We start from the raw sequence: 20,769 nt of genomic DNA on the forward strand, positions 1-20,769 counted from the left end.
CTAGTTGATTGGTTGGAATGAAAATCTGGTAATGTATGGGAGTAACTGATAATCAGCAATTTGCTCCTAAATGCCAGAAAACAGATGAAAATGACGTCAGACAAGTTTGTTAAATGTTTGATCAAAACAATTTGTTCAAACAACAGTTTTCGTCCATTTTCCGGCGTTTGGGAGCAAATTGCTGATTGTCATTTGCTGTCATCCCTTAGCAGGTTTTCATTCCAACCAATCAACTAGTTGGATGTAAGTTGGTCTAGTGTGTGGCCAGCTTTAGAGATGCACTGCTATAGAGCCCAATATGGACATATATGTCCAGGGCAGTGCTAGGTTCTTCTGCTGCTCCCCCAGGCTCCCGGACATGCTCCAATAGTCTGGAATGGTGCCCACATCTAAAATAAATACATTCAGCTCAGGCAGGATGGCCTACTGACGCATCGAATCGCTGGTCCTGTATATGCTGGAATTATCACACACAATACACTTTGTATGACGCTTATTAATGCTGGTTAAGTACGAATTCTGCCCTCTTCATTGACAGGCCACACTCGCTGTAAAATTAAGCCTCTGGAAACCCCCCTCTGGAAACTCCCCCCGCCCCTGCTGTACAAGGTTATATCGCCATGTCCCGTTTAGGAAACACTGTTCTAAAGCCGTCTTATGCTCTGTGACTGGAGGAGCTAAGTGACAAGATAATTGCTGCAGAAGCTCCAGATACAAATAAAATCCGGAAAACATTAAAATAAAAGAAAACTATGAAGGAAAAAACTTGCTGACTGGACATGGGGCAGCAACTGCACAGATCCACCATCGGCCTATAAGCTCTGCACGTGCTCCCCAGCTGACCCTAATACCAAACGCATAGCGGAGAACATATAAACACCACACAGACAGGTACCTGGTTGGCATCAAACATGACCCCAGCACTGGGAGGCATCATCGCATCTGTGCTGCCCCCACTGATACCCAAAGTTATAACAAAACTTCAGTCTGCAGCTCTCTTATATACAAACTTTCTACAATGTATTATTGGATGCAGAAGGATAATATCTGCTGAGCTGCAATTCTGGAGTCAGTGTTTTCTACATACAATTTGCTAATAACAATTAATCAGTCATCTTACAAATCGCTGCAGAATGTCAAACAATGTAACTTTAAAATTGATTTGATTATATGTTTTCATTGGTATATTTATTTTTCCATACACCACGCTAAAAGGGGGCCTGAATACCAATATTTACTACTGAGGTTTCAGAATTCATTATATATATATATATATGTACTCCTGCTCTGTATTATGGTATTATACGGCTTCACATATTTATTTGCAGATTTCCCTTAGAATCAACCTAAATAATTAACATCATTAAAATGTAAATTTATCTGATTGACTATAGTTTGGGGATCATCACATTTAGCATAGACGTGTCCTCATTCAGATTAGTTTGTAATAACATTTTTGAATGTTTCTTTAAGCTGCCTTTTGCAGACAACAGATGATAACAGAGAGCAGTAGTGTACATTTATCCCATACTTGCCTACTTTTTAATACTCTTCTCCGGGAGAAGCTTCGAAAGGAGATGCAAATAACCACTTTGGGGGTGGGGCCAGGCTGTGTACATCATTAGTCCCCACCCCGGTAGCGGCATAATGCCGGAAATCACGGCTCCGTGGGGAGAAGCGGAGCTAAATCAACGCATTTTGCGTCATATTAGCCCTGCCCCCTTCCAATGGAGCCATGATACCCGCTATTATCTCCCCATCCTGCTCGCTACACTAGGTAATGGGCAGGATGCGGGAGATCCACCCACTCTTCCGGGGGTGCGGGGGACTATCTGAAAAATCGTGAGTCTCCTACACCTTCCGGGGTTGCAGATGGTCCTGTTTGTGCACGCAGCAAAAGATGTGTATATTTGCCCATAAGCAGAGTTATCTTTGTGGCCGGACGACCCCCCGATCTGTACACTGCGTGTCATTGCCATCGTCATCATCAGGGCACACTTGCACAAGTCTATAAATGTGTACGTTGAAACATATCTGCCAAATTTAGCATAGCCAGTAGCTGTGTCAACATGCACTTACTAACATTGCCTATGTGAGAACGCCTTGTTACAGCCCAGTTACATCGTCGCGAGTAGAGATGCACCTGAAACATGTATGACTATATCACCGGTAGTTGTGTACGCTTCTTTCTGCAGCATGCCCAAGGCAAGATGCACTCCACAAACATCCGTGTGTTCAGCTCTGCATTGGCACCACAAACCCCTCTCTGAATCACTGGTCTAGCTATTGTGGTTACCGGCCACCGCAGATGAGAGGAAGAGGGCAGAAATCTTCGTCAGCCGATGGAGATCCGGGTCTCTTCCCTCCCCCCCAACGGCGGTGATACGCCTCAGTTTCGGGAAACGGAGATCATCGCCGCCCCCTCCCCGCCCACAAATGGCAGCAGACTGTCAATCAAAGACAGTCTGCGTGCGGGATCGCAGAACGGGTCAGGCGCCTGCGCAGATTCCCGATGATAGGGATCTGCGTTCAGCAGTGCGCTAAGACAGAAATGCAGAAATTGGAAGAAATCATTAGCATTAGACGTCAATGAACAGAGGTGTAACAATAGCTGCAGAGGTTGCGGAGGTGATGGGGACCAGCCAATATCTGATCACCGTTGTACAAACTCTGCTCTCCCCAAGACCAGCATATAGAGAGCAGAGAGGGGGAAAACAACATGGATAAGTTCTGTTACGGGGCCCGGCTACTAACGCTTTCATTTTTATTCAATTCTATTAAAACACAACCTTAAGAAACAGTCCTGTGTGGCTCATTTTCATAATATTTCTCTGCTACTAAACAGAACATAGGAAGCGTATTGATATATACTGGATATTATTTGATCATCATATAATACAACCCTATTTAGGATAACATTGTGCGATTTTTTTTGCAATCTTGAATTGTATTTAATCTGATGCTGAAGGTCGGTACACAGTAGACGATGCCGGCAGCGACGGCGTGGGGACATGCTGCATTCGGCCCTCGCTAATTATGTCGCCAGTCGGACTTTCATGCAGGTACGACAGGCAATGTCGCTGACAACGCGCGAGAGCGTGCATCGTCAGCGACATAGCGGGTACACACTAGAAGATGAGCCCAATATGTCGTCCGATCCGGCTGGGGCGCCATTACGTGTTTCCTCGCACTGACCCCCTATGACCGCAGAGCCCCGGGCCCCATCCGCAATCTTACTGTAAGAAATATAAAAATATATTATACTACTTGACCCTTTTAATGGAAACCATAAAACATGTCTCTACCATCTTTATTCTCTCATTGACAAATGACAAGCCTTTATAAATGAGGACAGGGTTTCTCACTGAGAAGCATACAGAATATGTTATGGTATCAGGAGAACTCTGATCTATGGGATCGTGCAGTAATGTCAGGACATTATGTTTGAAGAAGAAAGACATGAAGTTCCCAAGCCTTGTATGTCATGGATGAGGACTATGATGTTGGTCAGTGGCTGGATTCAGTTAGACATAAAACGTGATGAGTGTCAAATACCCCCCCCCCCACCCCCTCCCAAAAAAAAATACAAAAACTTGACATTCAAAGGAAAAGTCCTGGGTATTTAAAGATGTCTTCCCCAAACAGCACAATGGTAGAACCCCCAGGACTGAGAGCCCCGCTGTTCATGGGACACTAGCAGTGTTATTCCTCCGCACAGTGCCTTGGCATTGGGTCAATCTCATGCTGCAGGAAGAATGAGACATGTGAATATCAGCACGCCGAGACACTGGCTATAGACCGGCTGCAAAATTCTGTGGGACCAATGGCCCTCATTCAGAGCCGTTCGCTATTTGCGTTCGTTCGTTCAAAAACAAGGGGTGGCTATTCAAATGATCCGTTCGCACATTGCGGTCTGTTCACACCTCTAAGTCTGAACGAGCGAGCAAAACATACGCTCGTATATTTGTTAAAAACGCCCCTGGCCGCTCGCACCATACGTCATGTCCGCTATTTATTAGATTAATCGAGTACATCGTACAGCGTATGAACTACTCGCTATTCTTGTGGTTGGTTTTTTCAACCGCTATTTTGCGAGCAGTTCTGAGTTAAAAAAAAACAAGTGACGTGGTCAATGACGCTGCTTTGTTAATTATGCACACCCATAAAACGCCCGTTTTGACCTTTAAGCACGCCTGCGTTCTGATCTCCACTCCCCGTTTTCAAGCACCTTCCCCTGTTACCACCCACATACGCCTACTCCTGTCACTCATAATAGCAGGCACTCGCTATATTGCGTACAAACGATTTTCAGCCGCACTGACTGGTTCGCGCATGCGTACTAAAAACCATACGCATGCGCAGATGTGCGAACATCGCTCGGAACGAGCGTACTGCCGCTAGCAAGTGGCTCTGAATGAGGGCCAATGTCTTTCTAAACGTTTGGGGAGTTAACAGTCGCAATAAAACATCATCTTCCGAATCTATGTCTGATGTATCTTTAACAGTCAATGGCGCCATCATTCTAAGGTCACGGCCTTAAGGTAAATACACACTAGACGATTCGCTCCATGAGCGACACTGAGCACAAACACTGAACGATATCATGCACGATATCGTTCAGTGCCGGGCTCCCTCCCTCATTCCCGAACATCCAACAACCTGACAATATCGTCAGGTTGGCCTGCATGTTTGGGCGATGAACGACAAAGACCAACGACCAGCGGGAGCGCGCATCGCGGGTCGTTACTGTTGATCGTTTTTGCACAAAAAATGAACGATATTTTGGACGGCTGAACGATATCGTCCAAGATATCGGCAAGTGTATACGCACCTTTAGTGTCACATTTTCCTTTCCACATTCTGCAAGCCATACTACATCCATGTGAGCAATATCACCGATACAACATCTGTACCGCGCACAAAATGCCACCAAGCTCCTGATCCGAGCCACATCCTTATAATTTACTGCTGGACCATCCCAACCTCCTCATCTACTGCTCCGGTCTGTTAATCCTTTCACTGGCTCCCATAAATGTCTCAATGAAAATAATAGTGCGGTTCCCATAAATAATCTATCATGAGCCTAAACCCCCCCCTGTGATATTCTGATGTCTCCCTTCTGATAGCCTTATCTCATGCATGGCTGCAGGATTAATCCTACGCAGCCAGACCGTGTGATCGCCAGACATCGGGTCAGCCATCCTATGGCCTTACATCTGTACATGTCCTGTGAAATGGCGATGATCAAATGCTGGACACTGCATCCGATGGGACCACTTCTCCACCAACCAGGAGCATCTTTCCAGCACTGATGTTAATTGGAAAATGCTCAAACTGTCCCCGATTGTCAAAGCAACAACACAGAAGCCACAGAAGCAATGGACAGGGGTGAGTTCTCATTAAGTGCTGGGATACGCTGGATAAATGCCCCTTGCTAGCTTACCTTGGGCTGTTGTATACATTAAAAGAAAAATCAGAGCACATAATAGAGAGGGTATAATATCAGATGACACTCCAGGATACGCATGTCTTGTGCATTGTGGCCAGGGTAGTATAATAAGCTTAAATAACGCTAAAACTCTACAGACTCGCTCTGACTTTCTGCTGCAGCTCAGCTAAGTGAAGTGCGTTTCAGTGATTATTGCCCCATTCATTACAGGCAGCTGGTGCAACTTCTTCAGGACTCTGGATTTGATACGCGGCAATATGTCAAAGCGCAGCAGCATGTGAGCTTGTTGTGATGTCACTGGCCCTGCAGCTCCGAAGTCACCACCCCATCCAGTGCATTCCCGGAGGGCAACACCGCTAGTCAGTCTCTGATAGTCAAACTGATGTCAGACAGGGAAGCACCACCCTCCTGTACATTGAGAGGATTCAAGTCAAACAATGACAACTGAACAGTGAGCTCTGTAAGCAACCTTAGTAACACCTCTATAAATACTAGGTCAAATCTTCCAACAATATATGAACATTGACAACTGCAAGGGAAAATAAGGGTTAATTTTATAAAAACGGTCAACACAAAACTCCAACAAAACATGCAATATTTTTAGGACCATTTCTATGAATAAATTGCAAGATGTCAGCTGTCGTCCTTAATAGTTACAGCGACTGTCACACTGCATGAGGGGCGCAGCGACTATCACACAGCATGAGGGGCGCAGCGACTATCACACAGCATGAGGGGCGCAGCGACAGTAACAGTGCATGAGGGACGCAGAGACTGTCACACTGCATGAGGGGTGCAGCGACTGTCACACAGCATGAGGGGTGCAGCGACTGTCACACTGCATGAGAGGCGCAGTGACTGTAACACTGCATGAGGGGCGCAGCGACTGTCACACACCATGAGGGGCAGAGCGACTATCACACAGCATGAGGGGCAGAGCGACTGTCACACTGCATGAGGGGCTCAGCGACTGTCACACAGCATGAGAGGTGCAGCGACTGTCACACTGCATGAGAGGCACAGCGACCGTCACACTGCATGAGGGGCGCAGCGACTGTCACACACCATGAGGGGCGCAGTGACCGTCACACAGCATGAGGAGCGCAGCGACTGTCACACAGCATGAGAGGGCAGCGACTGTCACACTGCATGAGGGGCGCAGCGACTATCACACAGCATGAGGGACGCAGCGACTGTCACACACCATGAGGGGCGCAGCGACTGTCACACACCATGAGGGGCGCAGCGACTTATCACACTGCATGAGGGGTGCAGCGACTGTCACACTGCATGAGGGGCGCAGCGACTGTCACACTGCATGAGGGGCGCAGCGACTGTCACACAGCATGAGAGGGCAGCGACTGTCACACAGCATGAGAGGGCAGCGACTGTCACACTGCATGAGGGAAACAGCGACTGTCACACTGCATGAGGGTTGCAGCGACTGTCACGCTGCAATGAGGGGTGCAGAGTCCCAGGGCCTGATCACAGTTGTAAGCTATCACAAAGCCGCTGCACCATCGGATCATCATCGTGAACATCGGCCATCTCAGTAACCCTCAGGGTGGCCGTGAAAATGGGATTTTGGTACCTACCGGTAAATCCTTTTCTCTGATTCCACAGGAGACACTGGAGGTGCTTACGCTGGGGTATAGAGGCGTGGATAACTGGAGCCGGCACTTTAAATAATTTACAAGTGTGAAGCTCCTCCCCCTCTATGCCCCATCAGCCCTCAGTTTAGAAAATGAAGACCGAGAGGAGATGGAGAACAAGCGGAGTGAAAGGGAGAGAAGAACACACAATAATCAAAACATACAACATACAGAACAAACCGAACAGGCAGGCGAAGAGCGCTGAGGTGGGCGTCCAGTGTCCCCTGTGGAATCAGAGAAAAGGATTTACCGGTAGGTACCAAAATCCCATTTTCTCTTTCACCCACTAGGGGACACTGGAGGTGCTTACGCTGGGGACGTTCCAAAGTTTTCCCCATGGGCGGGAGCGCTCTGCGGCACCTGCAGAACTAGGCAGCCAAAATGGGATGCCGAAATAGCCAACGTATTAAATTAGTAAAACTTGACAAACGTGTGAACTGAAGACCAAGTCGCTGCATGGCACAACTGTGACGTGGAGGCACCCCTACCGGCCTCCCATGACGCACCCGCAGAACGTGTGGAATGAGCCGAAATGGACGAAGGAAGCCGGCGGTCAGCACTAACATAAGCCTGCTGAATAGTCAGCCGGATCCAACATGCCAAAGTCTGCTTAGACGCTGGCCAACCCCTCCGAACCGCATCATATAGGACAAAAAGCGACTCAGACTTACGGAGGGAAGCAGTACTGTCAACATAGATGCGTAGAGCTCTAACCACATCCAAGGCTACCGTCCGGAGTTCTGCCCTATCAGCATGAAACACAAGGTATGGTGGCTTATACGACAGAGGGTCTGATTCAGAGCCGGACGCTCTGAATCAGGGCCCTCCTCCCTCAACTTGGAGCGGCCTCATGGACGCTCGCATAGCTGTGGGTTACCACCCACAGCTATAGCGAGCGTCCATGATGATGGTCGCGATGGTCAAGACCATCGCGACCATCAGGCTTGCGACGAGACCCTGCGGTAGGGTCTCGGTGACCGCAAGCCCTGGAGTGATTTTGGCTCTATCAGAGCCAAAATCACTCCCACTGACATCACTACTGATGTCAGTGGGGCCGGACTCAGACGGTAGGTGTTCCGTCTGGCAGCCACGCCCCCAGCATGCCCACCAAAGGGGGCGTGCTGTCACTCACCATCGACAGAACGCCCCCTTTGGTGTGAGACCCATAACGACGGCTTGGCCGTCGTTATTCGGGTCTCGCGCATGCGCACGACGGAGCTCCCTCCGTCGTGCGCATGCGCAATTCGGCACCATCGACCCGCTTGCGAGCGTCCTGCGCTCGCGAGCGGGTCTGAATGACCCCCAGTGCACTAAATTCTGAAACTCTATGAGCTGATGCTTGAGCCAGGAGGAGGACCGTCTTCCAAGACAAGTACTTTATATCAACCTCTTCCAAAGGTTCAAACATGGACGACTGAAGAAAACAGAAGCACCAAGTTCAAGTCCCAGGGCGCTATCGGAGGTACAAAAGGAGGCTGCACATGCAAGACCCCCTGGAGAAACATCTGCACCTCAGGAATGAGGACCAAGACGAAGGCCAGAATCCTTACCCGTCTGAAGAAAAAGCAGAAACCGGGACAACCGAAAAGTCCTAGAGGGAAGATCCCGACTGGAACACCATGAGATATAAGAATGCCAGACGCGATGATAATCAACAGCCGAAAATGGTTTCCTGGCGCGTAGCATGGTGGGAATAACAGAGTCTGGGATTCCTCTGCATCTTAGGATATCGGGTTCAAAAGCCACCCCATTAAACGCAGTTGCGCTAGGTTGGAGTGTAAGAAAGGACCCTGCTGTATCAGATCCGGGCGCAGAGGAAAGGGCCATGGATAGTCTGCCAATAGGGACCGAAGGCCCGAGAACCAACTTCTCCGAGGTCAGTTCGGAGCCACGAGAATGACAGAGACTGACTCGTGTTTTATCCTTTTTAGCAGTCGAGGAAGAAGTGGAATCGGAGGAAAAAGGTAAATGAAGTTGTAGATCCACGGAACTGTCAGAGCATCTACTGCCTCTGCTTGCGGATCTCGAGTTCTTGACACGTATACCGGGAGCTGACGATTCAATCGTGATGCCATGAGGTCCACCTGAGGACATCCCCATCGACGTATCAGCACGTTGAATACGTCTGGATGGAACTTCCATTCCCCGGGATGGATATCCTGGCGGCTTAGGTAATCCGCATCCCAGTTGTCCACACCCGGGATGAATACCGCCGACAGGATTACTGACTGGCTCTCGGCCCACCGGAGTATCTGAGTTACTTCTCGCATGGCCATGCGACTCCAAGTCCCTCCTTGGCGGTTGATGTATGCGACGCCCGTCGCGTTGTCGGACTGAACTCTTACCGGACGAGTCCTTAGAAACTCTGTTGCTTCTATCAGAGCATTGTAAATCGCTCTGAGGGCCTGATTCAGAGCTGAACGCTCTGACCAGAGTGCTCGCTCTGAATCAGGGCCCTCCTACCTTTTTTTGGAGTGTTCTCATGGACGCGATGGTCTTGACCATCACGACCATCGGGCTTGCGACGTAGACCCTGCGGTAGGGTCTCGCTGCCGCAAGCCCTGGAGAGATTTTGGCTCTATCAGAGCCAAAATCACTCCCACTGATATCACTAGTGATGTCAGTGGGGCCGGCTTGAGATGGTAGGCGTTCCCATGGGAACGCCTCCGTCTGGCCAGCCACGCCCCCGGCCCGCCCGCCAAAGGGGGCGTGCTGTCACTCAACATCGACAGCACGCCTCCTTTGGTGCGAGACCCGGAGCGATGGTGAGCCCATCGCTCGCCAGGTCTCGCGCATGTGCACGACGGAGCTCCCTCCGTCGTGCGCATGCGCAGTGGGGAACATCGACCCGCTTGCAGGGTCCTGCCGCTCGCGAGCGGGTCTGAATGATCCCTGAGTTCCAACACATTTATTGGCCACTTTTGTTCTAGAGGGGACCATCGACCCTGAAAGTGATAATCGAGGACAACTGCTCCCCATCCTCGAAGGCTGGCATCCGTCCCACACTCCGAATCTTCGGCCCGCTAAAAGATTGTTGGATTGTGTCCACCAGAGAAGGGCCACTCTGGTAGCTGGGCTCAGACGGATCTGTCGATGTAGAAGCAGATGAGACCCTGACCCCTGTGATAGTAGGTCCAGCTGAAACACCCTTGAGTGGAACCGCCCGATCTGTAGTGCCTCAAAAGCAGCTACCATCTTCCCCAGAAGACGCAGTCAAAAAAGTATGGACACCTTCCTTGGTCTGAGTACCAGCCGAACTAACAACCGGATATCCCGGGCTCTGTCTATTGGAAGAAAGATCCTCTGTGATGCCGTATCTAAGATCATGCCCAGAAGCAGGAGCTTCTGGGAGGGATTGAGATTTGATTTCTTGAAGTTGATTATCCAACCGTGTTGGATTAGAGTCTGATATGTCAGTAAGGCATGACTTGTTAGAAGAAATACCGATTGCGCCTTGCGTAACAGGTCGTCCAAATAAGGGACTATGGGCCTGATTCAGAGCTGAACGCTCTGACCAGAGCGCTCGCTCTAAATCAGGGCCCTCCTACCTTTTTTTGGAGTGTCCTCATGGACGCTCGCATAGCTGTGGGTTACCACCCACAGCTATAGCGAGCGTCCATAACAATGGTCGCGATGGTCTTGACCATTGCGACCATCGGACTTGCGACGGAGACCCTGCGGTAGGGTCTCGCCGCAAGCCCAGGAGTGATTTTGGCTCTATCAGAGCCAAAATCACTCCCACTGACATCACTAGATATCACTAGTGATGTCAGTGGGGCCGGCTTCAGACGGTAGGCGTTCCCATGGGAATGCCTCCGTCTGGCAGCCACGCCCCCGGCACGCCCACCAAAGGGGGCGTGCTGTCAATCAACATCGACAGCACGCCCCCTTTGGTGCGAGACCCAAAGCGACAGAGAGACCGTCGCTCGCCGGGTATCGCGCATGCGCACGACGGAGCTCCCTCTGTCGTGCGCATACGCAGTGGGGGAACATCGACCAGCTTGCGAGCGTACTGCCGCTCACAAGCGGGTCTGAATGACCCCTATGTTCACTCCCGATGACCGAAGGAGAGCAATCATGACTGACATGAGTTTGGTTAAGATCGGGGAGCCGAGGATAACCCGAACGGCAATGCCTGAAACTGATAATAATCTTTCAATGTGGGGAAACGCAGAAAGGCTTGGTGTGGTTCCCAGATGGGAACATGGAGATAGGCATCCTTGATATCCATGGATAATAGGAACTCTCCTGGTTCCAAGCACGCAATAACGGACTGCAGAGACTCCATTTTGAACCGATACATCTTCAGATACAGGTTCAATGACTTGAGGATCAAGATGGGCCTCAGCGATCCATCCTGTTTGGGTACTACAAATAGATTTGAGTAAAACCCCATACCTCGTTGATGTTCTGGAACCGGAACTAGCACAGATGATATTACTAGAGACTTTATAGCCTCCTGTAGAACCATGGCCTTGTCTGTAGGTATTGGCAGACTTGTAGTGAAGAACCGAGGTTGAGGGGGGACCTCGAAGTCTAATCGGAACCCCAGGGAAATTAGTCTGCGGATCCACGGTTCTGGAGAGGTCTGGTTGTTGAAATCCTTGCAGGCGGGCTCCCACTGTAGGTGGTCCCAGGTGGGACGGAAAACCGTCATGCCACCTGTTTCTCAGTTGGTTTAGGCTCCTTTCTACGTGCAACCGTGTGTGGGCGACCTCTACCTCTGCCGCCTCTTGCTTGTGAGGGAGCACCTCTGGCTCTACCACGTAAGGAATTTGGCGCACGGAAGGAATGAAACGAAGGTCCAATGTAAGATCTTCTGGGAGCCGGTGCAGTTGACGGGAGAAAGGAAGACTTACCCCCCGTGGCCTGGGATATCCATTTGTCTAATTCCGGGCCAAACAGCATGTCGCCATTGAATGGTAAACCCTCCACCGCACGCTTGGATTCTGCGTCCGCATGCCAGGCGCTTAACCAGAGGGCTCTGCGCCCGAAATAGCAGAAGCAGATATGTGAGCACTAATCTGACTGATATCTTTTGACGCTTCTCCCAGGTAAACTGCAGACTCACGGATGTGTTCTGCTAGTAGGCGTAACTCTGCTCTGGAACTACCAGAGTCCAAACCTGTAATCAACTGGTCAGCCCAGCAAACCATCGCCTTGTTAACCCAAGCAGTAACAAGGGTGGGCCTAAGTTGAGCACCTGCTGCGGTATAAATAGATCTTAGCGTTGTCTCCAATTTACGATCCGAAGGATCCTTTAGTACTGTAGCTCCCGGTACTAGGAGTGCTGTTTTCTTAGAGAGACGGAAGACAGACTGGAGGCGGTGTTTCCCACTTTTCCATCATGGATGATGGAAAAGGGTAGCTAGACTGAAATCGGCATGGAATTTGGAACCGTTTATCCGGTTGTTTCCAGGCCACTGAGAGCTGCTATTGAAGATACAGTGAGAACGGAAAAACCGCCGAGCTCTTTGGTTGTTCACGAAATAATACACACTCCTGGGATGCAGGAATTACATCCTCAGGTAAGTTAAGGATTTTTCTGACCGCCAAAATTAGAAATTCCACCTGGGAGAGGTGGACTCTAACTCTAGAGGGTATCTCCTGTAAAGCTTCCTCCAATTCCCCTCTTCAGTATCCTCCGTAGCGAGTAATTCCTCGTCAGACTCTTCTGACTGGAGAACAGTCGATAAAGGATGCTTTTGTGATGGTCCCTGTGAGGAAGTGGACACAGCTGTACCCCTTACCTGTACCAGGGTGTCTAGAGACTTGGTTAGCCCAGCAACCCAGGGAGGCTGAGACTTACGTGCCTCAGCTAACTCTGACGTTAAATCCGCCATTACTCCTACCATGTCAGCGGCCCATGTAGGCGCAGGTGAGGCAGTAATAGGTGGATCAATTGCTATACAAGCATCACATAACGTGGACCCAGCGGCATGCGTGTTTGACATGGATACACACAGTCACCACACACAGAGGGACAGAGTATATACAGAAGTAAAGAAAACAGAAGGCTGGCTTGGGACACAGAGGAGGAGATACACCCCACTCCCTTCCCACAGACCAGATACCCTGTACCCCCAGTGTATTATGCACAGCCTCTGTACCAGAGCCTTCTGTGACTAATTTGTATCTGCACACTGTAACCAGGTTGGGGAGCAAGAGAATCCAGCCCCTGTAGCTCTGCTGCACACTTCCTGAATAAGGGAGAGATGCAGTGTATTAGTTAAAAACGGCAGCCACGCTGTAACACAGCCGCTTGCCGCGTATAGAGAGAGAAAGAACCAGGCGCTGATTAGGCTCCGCCCCCTTCTTCATGCCCAAAATGCTCCAATTATGGCTGCTATGTGGCCATTACCTCCCCCTCCGCGCTACAATGCGTGTATCAGCGGGGAGAGGGGAGAAGCAGGGAGCCGCGTGTAGCGCTGTGTACACACAGCTTCCATAACACAGCGCAGTGTAGCCCCTACAGCTGGACAGGAGCCACGTGTAGCGCTTGTTAAACTGCGCTATGTACACACTAGCACAGCGCAGACATGCTGTGTTAGGGCTGTTGGCAGCGGGGCAGGAGCCGGGTGATGCGCAGCATGTTACTCACTGCGTGTCCCCGGAGGTCTCTCTCGGCAGTCAGCAGAGTCTTCTCTTCTTGTGTGCGAAGACTCTGTTGTGGATGTAAGGAGCTGTCAGGAGCTCTTTTGTAATGAGCCCTGTGCACTCCTTCCTGGTGTTCTAAAACACCAGGGCGCCAGGTACCCGGACCCCACCTTTTAGATAGGTGGCGAAGGGTACCTATAGGAATGTAAAAGATGTATAAAATAAAAAAATAAAGAAATAAGTGTCTTGCTGGAGCACAGCATAATGTGACCAGCTCCTAGAGGCACATTTTCTAAACTGAGGGCTGATGGGGCATAGAGGGGGAGGAGCTTCACACTTCTAAATTATTTAAAGTGCCGGCTCCAGTTATCCACGCCTCTATACCCCAGCGTTAGCACCTCCAGTGTCCCCTAGTGGATGAAAGAGAAATTCACACTGCCCTGGGCACGCCCCCCCAAAAAACGGGGCACACCTTCCCCGTCCCCAAAGACTGCAGCATGTCAATCCTGCTGCAGCTTATGGGGCACAGGGCAAGTGCGGTACAGATCCTACGCATGAGCCAATCGGGTACCATTGGGCTTGCCTGCTTGTCTGAATCAGGCCCACAGTTTACTTGTGTGACCTTGCACTTCCTGATATGATCAGAGGGGGAGACAGTGAGAGATTAGCCAGGGTCCAGAAGGTGAGGTGAGAATCTCCCATCTACCGTTGCAGGACTGTGCTTCTCCCCTCACCTCACTGGCGGAATTTACTTATACTGTAGGTGACCCACAAATCATTGTTACAGGAACTTTCACCCATCATATCAGAATTCAAGACCATTGTTGATACATAAATAATTAGAAATATATATATATGTGTACCTTAGCCTTCCCCGTGCTTTGCAATATATGTACCAGTGCACAGGCCACCTCCTCTTTGCTCTTCACGCTCAACACCGGCTCAAGTACAGCGCACAACATCCGGTAGTTGTTGGTGACATACTCGGCAAACTCCTTGTACAGCTCCATCGGGAGGATGCTCATAGTTTGGTATCGGGATTTTAGGCGGATAGAGGGACAGCTGCTCTTCCCTTTGTAGGATGTGGGCTGGGAGACCGGGTACCACTGTTCCACAAAGTGGCGCCCACTGATGCTGGCGATGGGCACGTTCACCATGCCCACGTAATTGCTCTTCTCCTTGCGCCTCTTTTTGTCTGTGTCCTTGTACAGGTGGAGGCGTAAGTTCCGGACAGCCGGAAGGTTGTTAAACTCAAAGTGCTCCCCCCAGAAAACGGTCTCACCCCGGGCTTTGCTGGTGGTACGGGCGTACAAAATGTCATCCAGGCAGAGCTCGCAGTAGTAGCGCTTCTTGGGGGGCAGGTCGCGAGCTTCAATGATCCACAGCTTGAGCACATTGTCCACTCGCCGGCTGTTATCCTACAGGAGGAAGAAGAAAGAGCTCAGTATGTACAGAAAGTCATATGCACGAACACAAAAAGAAAGTACCACTAGAAACATACAGTCAGGTGCATAAATATTGGGACATTGACAGAAGTTTCATATTTTGGCCTCTATTCACCACCACAATGGCTTTGAAATGAAACAAACAAGATGTGCTTCAACTGCAGACTTTCAGATTTAATTTGATGGTAATTACATCCAAATCAGGTGAACGGTGTAGGAATTACAACGGTTTCTATATGTGCCTCCCACTTTTTAAAGGGCCAAAAGTAATGGGACAAACTAAACAATCCTAAATTTAACTTTCACTTTTTAATACTTTGTTGCAAATCCTTTGCAGGTAATTACAGCCTGAAGTCTGGAACGCATAGACATCACCAGACGCTGGGTTTCATCCCTGGTGATGCTCTGCCAGGCCTCTACTGCAAATGTCTTAATTTCCTGCTTGTTCTTGGGGCATTTTCCCTTTAGTTTTGTCTTCATCAAGTGAAATGCATGCTCAATCGGATTCAGGTCAGGGGATTGACTTGGCCATTGCATAACATTCCACTTTTTAGCCTTAAAAAACTCTTTGGTTGCTTTTGCAGTATGCTTCGGGTCATTGTCCATCTGCACTGTGAAGCGCCGTCCAATGAGTTCTGAAGCATTTGACTGAATATAAGCACATAATATTGCCCGAAACACTTCAGAATTCATTCTGTTGCTTTTGTCAGCAGTCACATCATCAATAAATACAAGGGAACCAGTTCCATTGGCAGCCATACATGTCCACACCATGACACTACCACCACCATGCTTCACTGATGAGGTGGTATGTTTTGGATCATGAGCAGTTCCTTTCCTTCTCCATACTCTTCTCTTCCCATCACTCTGGTACAAGTTGATCTTTGTCTCATCTGTCCATAGGATGTTGTTCCAGAACTGTAATGGCTTTTTTAGATGTTGTTTGGCAAACTCTTCCTGGCTCACCAATGGGTTACATCCTCTATATTCACTCTTGTGAAGTATTCTCTTGATTGTTGACTTTGACACATATACACCTACCTCCTGGAGAGTGTTCTTGATTTGGCCAACTGTTGTGAAGGGTTTTTCCTTCACCAGGGAAATAATTCTTCTGTCATCCACCACAGTTGTTTTCCGTGGTCTTCCAGGTCTTTTGGTGTTCCTGAGCTCTCCAGTGCATTCTTTCTTTTTAAGAATGTTCCAAACAGTTGATTTGGCCACACCTAATGTTTTTGCTATCTCTCTGATGGGTTTGTTTTGATTTTTCAGCCTAATGATGGCTTGCTTCACTGATAGTGACAGCTCTTTGGATCTCATATTGAGAGTTGACAGCAACTGATTCCAAATGCAAATGTCACACCTAGAATCAACTCCAGACCTTTTACCTGCTTAATTGATAATGAAATAATGAGGGAATAGCCCACATCTGTCCATGAAATAGCTTTTGAGTTGATAGTCCCATTACTTTTGGCCCCTTAAAAAGTGGGAGGCACATATAGAAACCGTTTTAATTCCTACACCGTTCACCTGATTTGGATGCAATTACCCTCAAATTAAATCTGAAAGTCTGCAGGTAAAGCACATCTTGTTTGTTTCATTTCAAAGCCATTGTGGTGGTGAATAGAGGCCAAAATATGAAAATTCTGTCAATGTCCCAATATTTATGCACCTGACTGTACTTATTATACCAGAGGAACTATCGCAGTGCCAGATTTACAGTAGGGATGGACATCGCAAGACAATGGTTACCAATCATCAATGTTCCCGATTTGATGCAAGTATTTTTTCCATCGAATAGTGGGAACTCGATGGTTGCCAGCTATCGTATGCAGCTTTCCGATGCCCACTCGGCGGCTGGCTGGTTAAATCATGCCTCCCAACTGTCCCGAAGTGGGTAAGCAGTGTGTGGCATCTATTCTCAGTGTAGTTAGAGCCTGGGGACAGCCCAGCATCTCAGAGGGTGCTGGGCACGCCCCCACAGTGATGGGAATGGGGGTTCCACGAGGCTCTGCCCCCTTTTCAAGCGCAGGTATAACCATCGCAATGGTTATACCATCGAATGGTTGCGATGCATTGCTGGATTTGATGCCAGCAGCCGGGCTTTCAATGTCCATCCCTAATGAAAAGTGGGGCAGATGGAGCTACAGCCCCAGGCCTCCAAATAAAAATAGGCCCATCATGGCAGCATAATGATGACAAGCTACCCAGCCACACCCACTCAGCACTAGCCACTATCACACAACTATTGTCACCGCTCCTCCCCTTCTCAGTATAGGCCCTTAAACATTTTCAGCCCAAGGCTCATGTAGGTTAGGTTAATAATTCACAGTTACATAGACATCTAGATCATAGGTACGAGTCAGTAGGTTTCCTATGAGGCAATACCAGTAGATTTTCTAAGAGGCAATCCCAAGGCGATACGAGTGTGTGATATTACTGAGGAGTGGTGGAGACAGGCAGTGAGGGCTGTGATAGAAGCACTGGAAAAGTGGTCAATGGCAGGTACATTTGTCCTAGGTTTTTGCCCTATGTGTTCTAAAAAACCCCAGGAGAAGTCTGGTTTGTAAGCAGACCAGAGTATCGGCTTTTTGGAAAAGCCGGTTTGGGTCCTGGGGGTGTGGATGTGAGGAGAGGGAGGGCTCCATCCACAGACCACTCCAGGTTTTGGGCCTTTCAGCCTGGTAACAGGCTCATTAGGGCTTGCAGCTGGAAATGGCTAATATAAGCTGGGTTTGTTTGTGGCTGAGTGTCTCACACCTGGGACAGCAGGCAGACTAGCCTGTTCAGAGACACTTGGTTACTTTCCTTGTAAGTAATGTGCACCTGTTTTGTTGATGGTGAGGGCAATAGGCCCTACCATTATTATAGAGAGGGAATCTGCTGTGTAGCTAGTGCCCAACCGGGCTAGGACTTATGTTTATATTTGTTTATGTTTATATCCAGACTTGTATCCTGTTTCTACGGCTGCTGTGTGTGTAAAGAGGGAGTCTGTCTACCCCAGGAGAGGGACCCCTATCCCGACTGTGTCACAGGGGTTATGGACCTCATACAAATGGCCAGAGAAGTTGAAGTTTTATTATAATGCACAACGCAAGTGGAAAGTAGATGTAGGGATCAATCTGTTTACTATAGCTAGAGACCAGGGGCTTATGTACCAAGCCGTGAAAAGCGTGGAGAAGTGGACCAAGGGAGAAGTTGCCCATAGCAGCCAATCAGCTCCTACCTATTACTTTATAGACTATACTTGATAAATGCTACTTCAAAGCTGATTGGCTCCTATGGGCAACTTCTCCACTGGTCCACTTCTCCACTGCTTGATTCATAAGGCCCCCAATAACATTTTCTTCCAGGGATTCAGACCCGCTCACGAGAACATAGCGCGTGCGCGAGCCCCGGAGCGAGTGAGAACTTCACTTGCTTGGGGCTCGCAGCAAAACGGGGCGGCTGTTGATGTTGATCGACAGCTCGCCCCGTTTTGTAGGTGGGTCGGGAAGGGGGGTGGCTGGCCAAACGGAGACGTTTGTGGGTGGCCTTACTGACATCACACGTGATGTCAGTAGTGAACTTCCTGCTCTATTAGAGCAGGAAGTTCACTGGGGCTTCCGGTAGACGAGACCCTACCACAAGAGTCTCGTTGCAAGCCCGATGGTCGTGACCATCGCCAGGCCGCCCGCTAAAGCTGTGGGTGGTCACCCACAGCTTAGCGAGCGGCCAGGAGGCCGGAAAAAAAAAAAAGCGGCCCGCCCTGATTCAGAGCAAGCGCTCACAAATAGCGAGCGCCTCTGAATCAGGGCCATAATACCGGCCGGGTACAAAATGTAGTCAGTAACTTTCCCTTATACATTGGTAGCATACTTGCTGATATTTAATGCCCACCCTGGGAGAGTAAAGTACTGGTGGGGGGTGCAGGTAGTGTGGTGCTGCCAGTTGCATCATCGGCCCCAGATGATGAGGTGACACATAGCAAATCTCGTTATCAGCCACTAAACCTCCCACTTCACTGGGAAAGTGGCCCGGATCCGTGAGGCTGGGGACATTATTACATACAGTACCCTCCCACAAACTACCAGCAAAGCTGTACTGACAAAATTCCTAAAGCTTGGCTTCATCCAGTCACTATAAGCCTTTATATCACTTAATTATACGTATATCATCACCAGGTTTAACACTTAGTGCCTCGCCCTCGTGCCTCAGTTCTGGCATTACCCCAGTTTAATTCATAAGCAGAATCTCATGGCAATTGGTTTAACCCACAAAATGGCCGCCTCGGCAGGTACACGCTCATTGCACATCACAGCAGCTGTATTCACACAGCGGCCGCTCCATAAGAGAGCTGATATTTGTATCTGCTGCATAATTACTGTTATATACTGTTACTTAGCAACTCTAGAGAGCTTTGTGTTCATACTCCTGCTTCTGTAGTTAATCTCTATTCTTTGAGAGGTAAGACTGGACGTCACTAAGCAGGCCTCTCCTGTGTCCACAACAACTTTAGCCACTTTGTGATTTTAAAAGGTTAAGTAGAGTACTTACTGTCAATGTAACTTGGAGTGCACAAAGACAGATGGAATGATCTGTTAATATATTATAATTCTGGTGACAGACCCACAAAACTGCACATCACTCCACACAAAATCTCTCTACAAAACCTGGCCTCAAATAGCATCCCTCTACAACACCTATTCCCCACAGCATCCCTCTACAACACCTATTCCCCACAGCATCCCTCTACAACACTTATTCCCCACAGCATCCCTCTACAACACTTATTCCCCCGCAGCATCCCTCTACAACACCTATTCCCCCGCAGCATCCCTCTACAACACCTATTCCCCCGCAGCATCCCTCTACAACACCAATTCCCCACAGTATCCCTCTACAACACTTATTCCCCACAGCATCCCTCTACAACACTTATTCCCCCACAGCATCCCTCTACAACACCTATTCCCCCGCAGCATCCCTCTACAACACCTATTCCCCACAGTATCCCTCTACAACACTTATTCCCCACAGCATCTCTCTACAACACCTATTCCCCACAGCATCCCTCTACAACACTTATTCGCCACACCATCCCTCTACAACACTTATTCCCCACAGCATCCCTCTACAACACCTATTCCCCACAGTATCCCTCTACAACACCTATTTCCCACAGCATCCCTCTACAACACCTATTCCCCACAGTATCCCTCTACAACACTTATTCCCCACAGCATCCCTCTACAACACTTATTCCCCACAGCATCCCTCTACAACACCGATTCCCCACAGCATCCCTCTACAACACCTATTTTCCACAGCATCCCTCAACAACACTTATTCCCCACAGCATCCCTCTACAACACTTATTCCCCACAGCATCCCTCTACAACACTTATTCCCCACAGCATCCCTCTACAACACTTATTCCCCACAGCATCCCTCTACAACACTTATTCCCCACAGCATCCCTCTACAACACCGATTCCCCACAGCATCCCTCTACAACACCTATTCCCCACAGTATCCCTCTACAACACTTATTCCCCACAGCATCCCTCTACAACACTTATTCCCCACAGCATCCCTCTACAACACCGATTCCCCACAGCATCCCTCTACAACACCTATTTTCCACAGT

At 49.1% G+C, this 20,769-nt stretch overlaps 1 protein-coding gene across 9 annotated transcripts in view; it reads right to left on the reverse strand.

Moving 5' to 3' along the window:
- Window positions 1-20,769, reverse strand: part of SYNGAP1 (synaptic Ras GTPase activating protein 1) — a 453,461-nt gene that overhangs the window by 125,502 nt on the left and 307,190 nt on the right. For all 9 annotated transcript variants that reach the window (XM_088446589.1, XM_088446594.1, XM_088446587.1 and 6 more), the window contains one exon: window positions 14,562-15,116. In XM_088446589.1, the coding sequence (XP_088302715.1) occupies window positions 14,562-15,116 (555 nt within the window). The remainder of the gene's footprint in view (window positions 1-14,561; window positions 15,117-20,769) is intronic.

This window comes from Taudactylus pleione, unplaced genomic scaffold, assembly GCF_031769625.1.
Source record: "Taudactylus pleione unplaced genomic scaffold, aTauple2 ptg000400l, whole genome shotgun sequence".
NCBI lineage: Eukaryota > Metazoa > Chordata > Amphibia > Anura > Myobatrachidae > Taudactylus > Taudactylus pleione.